The sequence below is a fragment of the Phaethon aethereus genome (assembly GCF_964289735.1).
Source record: "Phaethon aethereus genome assembly, chromosome: 14".
In the NCBI taxonomy this organism is placed as follows: Eukaryota; Metazoa; Chordata; class Aves; order Phaethontiformes; family Phaethontidae; genus Phaethon; species Phaethon aethereus.
Window position 1 is genome coordinate 15,154,236 of NC_138590.1, and position 13,700 is coordinate 15,167,935.

At 39.2% G+C, this 13,700-nt stretch overlaps 1 protein-coding gene across 2 annotated transcripts in view; it reads left to right on the forward strand.

Annotated features, from left to right (window-relative positions):
* Positions 1-13,700, forward strand: part of RNF130 (ring finger protein 130) — a gene marked incomplete at its 3' end in the record, with an annotated part of 48,189 nt that overhangs the window by 1,052 nt on the left and 33,437 nt on the right. For both annotated transcript variants that reach the window (XM_082006314.1, XM_082006315.1), the window contains exon 2: positions 8,573-8,767. In XM_082006314.1, the coding sequence (XP_081862440.1) occupies positions 8,573-8,767 (195 nt within the window). The remainder of the gene's footprint in view (positions 1-8,572; positions 8,768-13,700) is intronic.

Sequence of the window (13,700 nt, forward strand, 5' to 3'; positions counted from 1 at the left end):
ACTTGATGGATCACAGCGGTCCCAACCTGTCTCCTGGCCAGTAAACCTCTGAATAATGCATTAAGGGAAATAATGTAGTTGGTTAAAACTAGACTCTTAAGTGATGAATATTAAGAGGGTTTTTTTTAAATGAATTGCTAACACAGAACTATTGTATTAAAAGCTTTTGTGAATTTACCAAATCTTAAGATCAGGAAAATACTTCGATGCTTCTTCAGAACAAAAGGCATCCTGCTAGGCAGCCTGCTATAAGCTTCTAGTATGTATGAAGCAGACTGCATCAGCAGATGCTTGCCAGTTTCGTTGAAGCTTGGATTCATTAGCTTTACAGAGTGTTAACTAGAGTATGTTAATGTAGCATATTTTGGGTGGAAGGGTGAGGAAGCAGAAATCGTTGAGCAAATCTACTGTAAAGTGATTTTCATTTGTACCTCAAATCCTACCTTCACCATGCTCGCAGAGTCAGCTACCATCAAATATGCTCAGTCTTCCCTTTTGCTTCCTGGTATTCCTCACTTAAACACACCCCCCCAACCTCCGTTTGAAGTCGGAGGCTGTCCTGAAAGTGTGAGGCACATAAACATGGTTATTGCAAGTAGTATTTTTAGGGTTTTTAAAACTATTACCTTTTAATATATGCAAGGTATTCAAATGCTTGATGTGTTTAGTGGCTGCATTATTTGTCAAGAAAAACTTTTTACGTTAATTACTTTTTAACCTGCTTCTGTTACTTTTTCTTTCTTCTGATACGGTCTTCACTAAAACATTGAGGGAGGGTGACAGCATTTTCACTGGCAGCTAATAACGAGAGAAGAGCTAAATAAAATTCTGAGCAGTCCATAAACAGCATTTTTATACCTTTTGGCTAAGTATTGTATGATGAATAACTTCATTGAGAAAACACAGCAGGAATCATGAAATCGTAGACCTCAATTTCTGCAGTTTTGGTATGTTGTAGTCATTAAAACTTTGCCATCAGTTGTTGGGGAGGTTCAGTTTTGTCCTGTTTGTCAACAGAAGACTGTTAAAACAAACCTTAGAGCAGTTGTCTTCTTTAAAGGTTCTTCTGAATTGTTCTATGTAGGTTGTTGCATAGTATACATTTTATTTGAACTTGGCTGAGGTGCGCTTCATGTGACTTAAAAATATTTCGTGTAGTAGGAAAGACTGGAATATTTTATGCTTTTGGTCAATATGTTCTTGAATGCTTAAGGGTCTTATGTTATTCTGCTTTTTTATCTAGATTTGATAGAAGACAATGCTGTCATGCTGAAAGTAATTGCTCTAATGCCTTTTCATCAGTCTGTTAATATTGCTGTAGAACTTGTTTGCAAATTATTTTTTTCTAATAGCTCTTAACACAAGTAGCTAGCACCATTTACTGCTGTTAGAGCAGTAAATGCTCTACCCCAGTTCTCATGTATCCTAAGAAGAATAGGACTCTACTACTGTTAACAACTATGTTTGAAGACACCTTGACTTTGAAACTGTCAGCTGCTTTGCTGTCAAGCATTTACCCATTCATGGGCTATCCCTTGAAACTTCCACGAACATGGGTGGTCTGTTAGCACTTTGATGGCATAGACTGGGGCATCCATGTTTTAGAGCTGAAATGTCCTTGATGTCACATTTTTGCATGCTGCGTTAAGATCTCGTATTCATTGCCTGCAGGAAAATAAATGAATTTACTAATTCAGAATTTAGAGCCAATGAACTGCTCCTGAACATACAGCATTTGTAATAGCACAGTGTGTGATTAAGCGTTGTGCTTTGCAGTGTTTTTTGTTAACTTGTGTTCTTGAATATACCCAGTATTTTATATGCTACTTTTTGAAGTAGTGATTACCCATCCTTTAAATGTCAGTGCAGAATGATACATTCAATCACTTCTCCTGTTTCTTTAGCAGAATTTCTTTAATCAAATTCGACCTTGCCATGTATTAAAACTCTTTCCCTGTTCTTTTTATAGACCCTTGCATGAAATTGATACTGGCTTTCAAAAAGCAATGTTCCCCTGGAAGTGATATGGCGGTAATTCGCATGACCGCTTCAGAATGTGGCTTGTGAAAGTGTAGCTCCAGCGAGCTGTTGGCCACAGTTGGCCACTGGCCGTAAATGTGGCACCTGTGTACACGTATCTTCCCGAGTGCTTTAAATGCCTGATAGCAGCAGAGTTTCTCTATTAATCTCTCTTCCGTTCTTCCACTTCTAGTTCCTTTTCTTACTTCCTCTAGCTTATTAATCTTTTGTCATGACTTGAATAAGAGCATTTTCAACAGTTTATCAAAAAGTGCTCCTTTCCTTCTGCCTGGAAGGAGAATAGTGAAATGCATCTTCACAGCCTGATGCAGCTTTTCTGGTGGTTTAGTTCAGGTTTATATCATTTCTTCAGTGAGGTTACTGAGCGTTTCTCATTCAGTTCCTTACTTAGTTATTTGTGACTTTGTGGAACCAGCCACTTCAGCCTAAGCTGCTCACAGTAGCTGCCTAGGTACTCGCGGCAGTGTCTCCACACGCACCGTGTAGGTGTTCAGCCCTGTGCACTCTAACGACCTTTGCTTTTAAGCACCTTTGGTATTGGGTTCCTGACACCAGTTGTGGTGCTCATCTTTAGGAGTCGGTATGTTCCTCTTTGCTATGACAAACCAAGCGAGAAGCCATCGAAAACTCACTTCAGCGGTTCTTGGTAGAAACTGTGTGGCTTAGTTCCCTCAAAAATGTTCTCCACAGTCAACGTGTTGAGTCTGGGTTATTGCATGTCATCCTGGGTTCGGATACACGGTTGAGGACTGGAAGCATCAGTCCTGTGTGCTCTCAAAGTCCCCTTGCAGATGGTCACAGCTTGCTGGGAGGCGAGGTTTTGTGTTTGGGAAGCAGACGGGGTGATCAGGACTGGAGATGGGACTGATAGGAGGTGACACAGCAGCAGATACGAAGCCAAATTTGAAAATGTTGAGACTCACTGAGCCAATAGGTCAGGAATGAGGGGGAGATGGGGGGGTGGAAAGGGACTGTGTGGGGACATGAAGGTTGTATGAAAGTTGCACTGGAGAAGACCTGTAGAAAGGGAGATCTCTGTGGAAGGGGTAGTAGGGTTGTGGCTGGGCAAGGAGACTGAGAATTTCAGGAAAAACCTAAGTTAGAAAAAGGTTGGAAGTTGGGGAAGAAACAATGTTGGCTCAACATCAGGAATGGAGGTATCTCTCGTGCCCAGTACTGTAACTATAGCGTCTGACACTTCATAAACATGGTGTGTGAACAAGTTTGAGCTGCAGAAGGCTTAAAATGACAGTTTCCTGGTAACTGCAGAGCTTTAGGTAATATTCAGACAGAATTTTGTGTTCCTTTCTGGCCCAGAATCCGAAACAATAAGCTTTAGGAAGATGCAAGAAGCAAATGTATCGATAAATACAGAGTAGTGGAAGAAAAATCTTGTGCATGCATCTATCCTTTACTCTTGGTCTCAGTATCCAGCTTAATTAGTAGTCATTAATTGATAACAAAAGTGGAGGTTATATATTGGAGCTTATAGCCATAATTGCAGTATACTTGCTGAGCTAACAAGATTAAATTTTAACTATTACAGGACTCTTCTAAGCTTCAGTGATTTTTCTTTTGTTTAACTTCTTCCCTGGAACAAGATTACCTCTTGTTCAAAGAGTTTCTTTTAGTATTAAAACCAGCTTTAGTCAGAGCAATTACCTGAAATAGTTCCTGAAAATAAAAAGTTGCTGTACATAACTCATTGACACAACTTTTAGAAGGTGGAAGTTATAACTGGCTTGAACAAGGACTATATTGATAATAACACAAGTAATAATGCTTTGAAGGAAAAGGCATATATTACACGTATGTTATTAAACCCTAATGTGATAGCAAATACTAGTACCCTTCCTTGAAACAGGAAGGAATCAGTGCTGCTGTATTGCTGCTGTAAATTTCCCAGCTGAATTCCCTTACTGGAGATTTTATCACAGGATTATAATTAATGTGTTGCACAAGGGTGTCTGTTTTGCCAGTCAGGTGTGCTGGGCAGTGCCTGCCGGAGGGAGGGAATGCTTTGGGGCGCAGGCTGCAGAGCACTGCATCTTCCTGTGTTCTTTCCCACCAAGTCTCTTCATCTGCTGCCCCTCGAAATACTGGTGGTGTCTCTCCACCTATTGTATTACAGCGATTGAAGGTCAGACTTTAAAATGATTTCTGTATGTGTAGCTGAGACAGACCAGCTCTGGCAACTGGTGCTGGCATCAGAGTACAGTATTAGCTGAGATGCAATCAATATCAAGATATCTGACCTTTTTATTAAAAAAAAAAAAAAAAAAAAGGAACGAAAGAAAAAGGAAAAAAAAAAAAAGCATGGAATGAAATAGTTAATGCCCAGTCTGTGGGATCATGGCACTGGCCTTTTTCTGTGAAAAGGGGACAAAGTCTGACAACAGTCAATGCATCAGTCTTGGCTGAAGTGGGACATCACAGCTACGTTTTAATCAATGCAAGAGCAACATAAAAACACAGTATATGAGAGAAATCAAACCCAGTCACTGTTCAGAAGTAGAAGGAGACGGTCTGCATTCAGGCAGGTGTGTACTTACTTCTGACAAAGCCTCTGACAGCTGGCTATTAATTGCATATTTGCTCCCACAAATGGCTATCCCTCTTACAGGGGGGAGGCTAAAGGACCTGGTCAAGCAACTGGAAAAGATGTGGAGGAACGTACTGTTGCTGTGCTAACGTGAGCTTGCCAATGCTTCTTCTGTAGTTAAGGAAGCCCGGTTGGTGATATTAACTGCTTCTTTCACATGAATCCCTAAAATGCTGTCACAAACCTAGTCCTTCAGCAGGAAGGGTTCTTGAATTTATAAAAATGCTTAAAGAGAAACAGTATATGCAAGTTGAGCAGTCCTGTGTGTTCTGCAAGAGGAAACTGAAACTCTCTTAAAGTTGAAAACAAACGTGGAGCCTAACGGTAGATACTTAAATCGCAGCTGATCCTTCTATAAAGAGGCTCTTCCGTGATGTTGGGGCTTATGGTAGGAAGGGAGATATTTACAGTAACACTGTACATAGCTCTTTAACCCAGCAGACTGCCACTTTTAACAGAAAATTGGTTTTTGCCAACACATTCATGGTATGTAGATAGACACGGAGAAAAGAAAGGCAAAGTAAATAACTTGTATTTCAAGTAAGGCAGAAAGCACACCTATAGAGAAACATACTTAGATGGCTTTCTGTATGCTTATACCTTTTGAAATTATTAAATTACATCAGCGGCTTCTGATCATATCTTTTTCTGTGCAAGTGATTTGTTTTATAATAACTTTAATTTAATGTGAAGTTGCTTTTCATTCTGGCGTGGACATCATCCAGGTAATACGTGCAAGCCCTGGTCTTTTAGATCCTCAGTGGACTTTGGACAACAGAGCATAGATGGCATTATAATGGAGAGCTATTGATGATGATTCTTGCTGACACTGTTAGTTTATCCATGTCCCTTACAATGCCAACTGATGTGCCTGGCATGTTAGGTGTATAGCAGATGTTTTATTTTAGCCAGCTTGCTATGCTAGAAGGGTGACCGTGATTCTAAGACTTTCACTCGTTTCAGAGTGTATTAAGTCTATTGAGAAGACGAGCAGAAAAACTCAGACTTTTCACTATTGTTCCTGAATTTTATTTAGTTAAAAGTGAAAAGATTACTTAACATTTGTGTGGTGTAATAGGACACTAATGTAAAGAAAAGTGGAGTTTGACTTTTTATTAAATCTCAAGTGACTTACAGTTACTCAGTTCAGGTTTATCTAAAACAACCAGAATTTCCTTAATGGCTTTGTATGACTTAAATAGTACTAAAATAATACTGTCAGCTATTAAATTTTCATTAGGACATACTGAATCCACCTCGTCAGGAATCACATGCTGTATGTGTTTCAGTGTTTGTTGGTCTATATCTGGAAAGCTTTTCTTTCTTATTATCTTGTCTCCTAACCCAGTTGCTCTATCCAGTGACACTTCGTAGCTCTGTCCATAGCTGAGAGGGACTTTGATCTCTACCGTGGCAGAAAATTTTCTACTACTTCTCCCACAGATGTAGCTTCTGTTATCTCTTACTACTTTCTCTGTCAGTTTTTAAGCAAAAAATTTCAAGCTGTACAAATGTAAAGGTGCCAACATAAATTTTTGTAAACCCAACTGAACTATGTAACAGACTTTTGAGAATGCTGCCTGCCTTTTCAAGGTGCCTTTTGCCTTTTATTGCTTTTATGATTTTTCATTCTAATAGCCTATTACCCTATTTTTGTGGCCATTTTTGTTTTCACTTGGTATTTTAGTTTTGAGTGTGGTGCTACTGAAGCAAACTGTACCTAATCCTTAGGATTACTGCTCTTCATCCATCCCATGTATTTTGAGTAAATTTATGTTGGCCATAGTGTCCACTTTCAGAGTTAAGTTCAGCAGTTTGAGGAGATTTCTATGGAATCGTGGCTGTTTATTGAATGGTATTTTCCAAAGGATGCATCACACCTGAGATTCTTGAATGTGATTTCACTGGAGAAGGATGGGATTTTTAGCTTTCAAGGCTTGAGAAACCTCCTATCGCAGTCTGCTGGTGCTTCGCCCCCTCCTGCATTTTTAAGTGGAAATGTTCTGAACAAGGGGAGAGCGTGCATTAAATAGTAAACTGCTTTTATCTTAACAGAGAACATCAAGATTGGTTGCATATGTGCCGTGTTATGCCACGTTTCCAAAAAAGGCTATAATTCCTTTTAGAATGTACCGTTCTCCTAAATTTAAGACTACAAGAACAAGCTCCAGAAGTGCAGTCGATGTGCAAGTGCCCTCCTATGGCAACTGCTGTTCGTGACGGCCGTCACCCGTGCTGCAGGACGACACGCGTGGATCAGTGCTAGCTAGCAATTTCCAGAGGGATTCGGGTAATAACGTCAGGGCGATGTAAGAAGATACTCTGTAAAATTCGCCTTCAGGCATCTGTATTTCACATTTTCCCTGATCCCTGCATAAAACAAAAACAAAAATACAAAACCACAGCAAATAGCCCTCCATGTCTGAAATGTCTAATACAGCCTTGAAAAACAATTGTGAAAAGGATGTGCTTATATCTGGCTCCCCACCCTCCTTCCAGGGGAACTGGGAGAGGCACTTCTTGTCCAAATTAAGAGATGCAACGGTTTCCTGTACGACTGCCATGGTATAGATTCATCTGCGCTTGTTTTCTTTAGGGGAGCAAAAGATTTTCTTTCTTGTTTTGGAAGAGATCCTTTAGCCGTTTGAATCTTCTTTGTCATAGGTTTTAACCTGAGCCGTGTTAGTCTGAGAATGCTTAAAAAGATCTTTTTGTTTTGTTTCCAGCTAATATGTTGAACTGAATTTTTTTGTGGTAGACTTTTTGCTGAAATCCCATAGTCCATGCTGAAGAACTCGCTTCTTTAAAAGGAAGATTTAATGGGACACTTCATTTGAGTTGCTCTTAGGATCTGTAGTGTTTTCAGAGCTATTATGCAAATAAATTGTTTGTTTATGTCTTGAAAAATCATTGTTTATGCCAACTATTTTTAGTAGCTGAAGATTCTTATACTCTTGGCATTTGAAAGGCTAAATATATTTGTATTGTAAGTTACTGTTGGCGCTTAAATTTCTAAAATCCTTTGATGGTATGACAAGTGTATCAGACTAAACCGCGTGTTTCCAGTTGTGTAAACAGAAACTTCTTTCATGAGTTTCAGCTGCTGTTCCCTTCTGCGTCGCATTTTGCGCCTTTTACACATAGCTGTGTGTGGGCTTGGGTTGTTCCGGGATACGTTTCAGCGTCAGAAAGAACAAAAGAGGAGCTTTTTGCATACTGTTGAATTCAGACATCCGGCATTTGCCACTTCTGTTACTCTTTATGCCATCGATACCTGTTTAATTGACAACTTGAGTGCGTCGTGTTTGCAAAACCGTTTGTTTCTCTATGAGTCTGAATGCATTTCCTTGTAGACAAAATGTGCATAAGGAAAAAGCTGATGTTAGCTGCTGGGGTTTTACAAGATCAGCTTTTAATATTGCCCATTTTTACAGTAGCCTGCATGTGGCAGATAACTCTGAAATCTTGTTTTCACAGCCTCCTTTGTATAGTTACACTTCCCACTGCAGTGATATTTATGACTGTGTTAGAAAGAAGAAAAGGTTATACTCCCCAGAATGACTGATAAACAGCTGTTTCAGAAACGCCTATAGCCTAGGAACCATATTCTAATGTTTTGCAGCCTCTAGGCAGGTATTGATTCAAATGTGAATTCATTGTTCTAGTTGCACTAGAGTTAAAAATAGCTTATGTTAGTGAGCCTAATTCTCGGGCATATAGTCACAGCTTTCAGCGTGCGAGACTTGGGGTTTTTTTTTTTAAGTCTTTTTTTCTCAAGAATGCAGTTACCTTTAGACTGTTATTAACAAGAGGATAGTGGTTTCCTAGTGCATAACAGTTAAGTCATTCAGCAAAACCTGGAGTTAGGTTTTTTTCTTTTTCGCCTGTTTGAACAAAGTACTATCTGTGTAAATGTATTTCCCACTTCAGTTGCAGATCGCCTGGGCTGTGACCCTCGAACCCGTTTCCAAGTCCCACCAAACACCAAGCAGTGGATTGCTCTCCTACAGCGAGGAAACTGTACCTTTAGAGAGAAAATACTGCGAGCAGCTTCACATAATGCCACAGCTGTGGTCATTTACAACAATATATCCAGTGAAGAACCTGTCACGATGACTCATCAAGGTAATAAAGCGCAATCTCTTTCACTATAATACTCTTTTGCTATGTAAACTATGTAAACTATTCCTAAAGAGCTGTTGGCAGTGCACAGAGGATGCTATTTGAAATAGCTTGTTCTCTAATGATGTTCCCATGTACGCAGTATAGTGAAATAAGCCAATAATTCTGAGAAGTTATTTTCCTTTAGCGTTTTACCCAGTGAGGAAACTTTCCTCTGCAGTGGAGATACATGTGTCTTGGAGTGAGGAAGTACCTGTAAGATCTTAGGAGCAGTCTGTTTAAAACCTTGCTGAAGAAGAAAAGCTAATTTATAATGAAGGTCTAGAGTTTTACAAAGCATCTGTACCTCGAAGAATTTTATAGTAGCATGTCTTCAACTTGCTGTTATGGTGGGGACTTTCAAATGTTAACAGTTATATTGGGATCTGAGCTCGCATGCTTTTTATAATGACAGTTTACAGAGGGTTCTCTTTCTACGTTGTGTCTTCGAGTGCCGTATAGGAATCAACAAAACATAGTGATTTGGAGAGCAGTTGTCTAGAATTAGACTATATGATGAAATACTGGACTTCTACTTTTTTAGGGCTATCTATGTGCAAAATTTTGCTGTTACTAATGAGTTACTTTAACCGGTGGGAGCCTGATATATAACAGTTCTCCTTGGTTAAAAATTGTTTTCACAATTCTGGTAACTACTTTTTTCATTTCCCCAGAAGACTTTCGCAGTTTGGAATTATTCGGCTTAATCAGAAAAGACATATTTCTGTATTTGATGGCTGTACTGCTGGCTGCTTTTTTTTCCCTAGAATATTTTCAGTCCTTTTTCTTTAAGCATAGGGGGTTGCTTGGAAACTGGAATTTCCTAATTCTTGCTCTGCATATTGTCACACAAGTAGAATTGAATTTTTTTACTAAAGTGCTGTGGTTGCTTCTTTCTCTCTTTTTTCACATGGGAAATGTCTTGTGGCTTCTTCTGGTTTAGTGGGGTTTGACCTTCCCAATTCTGTATACCACAGGAATTTTCCAGGGAGATTTTGACCTCTGTGTAGCAATTCAAAGCCTGTTGACAATTTTTATCTTGGGTACCTTCCTTAGACACGTAATCTGCAGGCAAAAAGTCCTGTATTCTAGTGAAATGCTTTTTACCACCTCCCTTTTATGTCGTTTTTGGGGTTTTTTGTTTGTGTTTTTTTTTGCCACACTCTGGTGATGTAGAACCTTCAGCTCTGGTCTCTTTTTGAAATACCTTTAAGATTATAAGGTCGGCAGTCTCTGTTTAGGAATGACTTGTGACTTCTCCTGTGGCCTGCAATACCTTACTGTGGCAGAAAAAAGGCTACCAATACCAACACAGCTCTAGTATTGTTTGCTCTAATACATGTTAAATTATATAATGGGTTTGATTATCATTTTAATACCTTCTTTCTCATAACGTTGTTAGATTTGGTAGGTGCTTTCATAGCAATGGGATGGTGTCTGTCTGTTATTGGGAAACCCTAGTTCACTCGGTGCTTCAGCTCTGAAGACTAGTGTGTTGCCTTTGAAACTCTACCAATAGGTCCAGTGGTTCTGGTAGATTGAAATAATGTCTCAAGTTATAAAACATGAGAGCTGCTGTAGGTGAAATAACGTCTTATAAGCTAGTCAGGCAGCTGTTTGGATACTTGCTGTTTGGAAAAAAAGCTAATACTGTTGACTTAATAAGCATGTTGGCTTCCAAACATTTACTCATGGCAAGCTTTAAAAAAATGTAATTAGTGGAGATGATGCATATTTTTTCTTTGAGCATTTGAGATACTGCTTTTTAGCTGCATGTACTCAGTCCCTGGTATACTGGAATCTCAGTCACTGATTTGGGCTGTAGGCACAACCTCAAAATTAATATTGGACTTGAAGTGTTCAAACTATCAGACGGACTAAAAGTAATTATCTAGAACTGAAGTACCACCTTAGCACCACGCGGTACCAAAGAGGAATGTTGCTCCACAGCTCTTGTTTTGATTGCACCATGGTCATGTAAGGGATCTCCTTTGCAATCTGTGCTTTGCAGAGCTTCCTATAAATAACTTCCTGTTTGCTTGATGTAAGAACTGCAAGTGTGTGTAACTGAGATGTAGACTAGTCCTTTGGTGTTAGCCTCAGCACAGGGAGGGTTTGGAATCCAGCATTCCCCTCAGTGAGAATTATTCTAAAAGGGGTATAGATTCATGAACCTGCGCTTACGTGACGAGCCTATTCAAACAAATGTTGTGTTTTACACATTCAAGGCACCCTCTGCTCTTTTTTTTTCTGCCTTTTCAATCATATCACTGCTTGTATGCTTCTTAGGTCGTGAGCGACCACATCATCTGCTAATTAGATATTTCAGTGCCCTACATCTCTTCTCTTTAGTATTTTCTATCCCTAAAGGTTGGGAGGAGTTGACCCTTTGTATTTGATAGCTGTTCTGCTGCTGAATCAATTAAATAGAGTTGATATAAAGTGTAAATGAAGGTGAGGCACCAAGTTGATCTTATTTCCATATGTTATCTTGTGCTGTGCAGTATTCCTCTTTTCTTTTAAAAATGCATTCTTCGCAAGGCAGTTTCACAGCTGTATTATGACCACCAGGTTCATGGCTCTGTCTTCTTTCCATAGACAGGTGAAAATAGACATTGTGTCACCTTATATCACTGTAACGTAATTTTTATACTGCTGCATACCAAACCTTAGGAATATTCTGTCTTCCTGGTGAAGCAGAGAGGAAAGTGGCAGCTGCTGATAATGCACAATGTGAACTGCACGCTTTCCTACGTGGATACTTGCATGAATTCCAATCACCAGCTTAGGGAATGTTGGTGCTAAAAATAAGTAAAATATTACGTGGATTTACAGATGTTGCCCACCTGCAGAGAGGTGATTCCCTATGAAAAGAGCTCAGTAAGCAGTTCTCACCTACGGGATTAGTATTTTATCCAGGTTATTTTATGCTTGAACACACATTTGAAAATTTTAATCTTAGGGAAATTTGTTCGTACTTGGCATATTACTTAACAGTATATAAATTCCTTCTGGTGGCTAGATAACAACTGTCACTCTTGAATCAGTCTGTCATCACCATGTCAAATGGGCAGTTTCTATTCCTATATCAGAATTTGCTTTTTCTTCGGTGATAATCTACTAAGTCTCTGCCCTTTCAACTTCAAGTTGAGTTTTAAAGCAGGTATTAACCTTAAGGAGTTGGTGAACTTTTTTTAAAAAAATAGATTTCTGTTCATGTTATTTGCAACAGTATTTTCTTTTCTCTGGGTATATCCTTGTATGTATTACTGTGTGCATGTAAAATAAACATTTTACGCATTCTTGTGGATGTCCTAAGTGAAGGACGATGTATCAACCTAAGTGAAGGACATCTTTCCCAGCATAGGTTATGTTAGACTATGATATCACTGGCAGAAAGGCAGTTTTATGAGTGGTTTTGCTTGCTACTTCTGTTAAAGTAGAACAAATATTGTCTAATGTGAAAAAGAACCTATGTGGTAGACAAAATATGTAGTAGCTGTCTCCTTTATAATAAATTATGGCAATAGGAAGGAAATGCAGGTAAAATAGCATTTTAATTCTTTTTTTGTTTGTGTGTGGTGCAGATAGTCCTGTCAAGTACAAAATAGTTAGATATCTATTAAAATCTAGATTTTTATTTGGATTTGTAGAAAAGAATAGAAGCCAAAGAAGTTAAAATTTCATACTCAGAATTTATGGAATATAAGCGTAAAAATATAAACAAGTCTAGAAGAGTCTGTCAAAATGAAGCTGCTGGGTTCCAGTAACTACTGTTCATCAGTGCTGCAGAAATCTCTTGAGGTATTTAGACAACTTTTGAATAGCATACCTTTCTCAGAGGATTTACCTGATACAGATAAGTCTTTTGAAGTCTTTAGAGCAAGCTGCAGACATCCTATCAGGGTCAGTCTTCACTGCACTTCTAAAGAAACGATGCACTCGTTTTCTGCAAGAAGGTGTTTCTGTTCCGTGATGTGCACAGAAGATGATGATCCCCTGCTGTAGAACTGCAGGAGAGCTGCCCAGCCCTGGCTTCCAGAAACCGTTTTCTTCCAAGGGGAGGACTTCTGATGGCCCTCTCTTCGCCTACAAAGCACGCTAGCTCAGGAAGCAAGGTCTGTACTTGCTTTGAACTGTGATAAAACTGAACGTATTTTATGTGACTTATTTTAGGTCACTGGGTCAGAGACAGGAGGGACAGGAAGTAATTTGGAGTTGTTGCCATCTAATGGCTATTCCATATCCTTGCCCTAGTTCGGGGTGGGTAGCGTAGACTGGAGATCCAGCAGTGGAAGTGCCGCTCTCCTCGGTTGTGGCACTCTCGCTGCGTGCAGCACATCTCTTCCTCTGCTGCCTGCCTTTTTCTCACGAATGTCTTTTTATGTAACTGTAAGCTGAACTGATGCATGAAAGCTGTGGCAGGGTGCATTGCAGATTATCTTGCACAAATGTGTGCTGATGAGTATTTCATCTCTATACCAAATCCACTGCAAAACTTTCCCTGGATTGCTGAGACCTGCTTCTAATCCACTAGCTAACTAGTTTTATATTACAGTATTGTTATTAGAATTTATTATTATTAATTTACCCTGGAATATTAGTGAAAAGGAAGGAGACATGAGTCGTTGAAGTTGAAGCTTTAAAAAAGGCAAAATGATCAATAGTCTAACCATAGTTTACATATCTTTGATAATTTTATGTTGTTTACTGTTTATATTTGCTAATTGAAAATGTGGGGAATGAGTGTCAACAGCATTACAGTTAATCCTATTTCCTACTGGATTTCTTGGGGGTGTATCCATCAGGAAAATCTGTCCTGCAGTAGATGGAGGTGTCTGACACTTAACAAGATGTGGAGAGGAATGTGTTTGAAGCACAGATTCTGGACCATAAG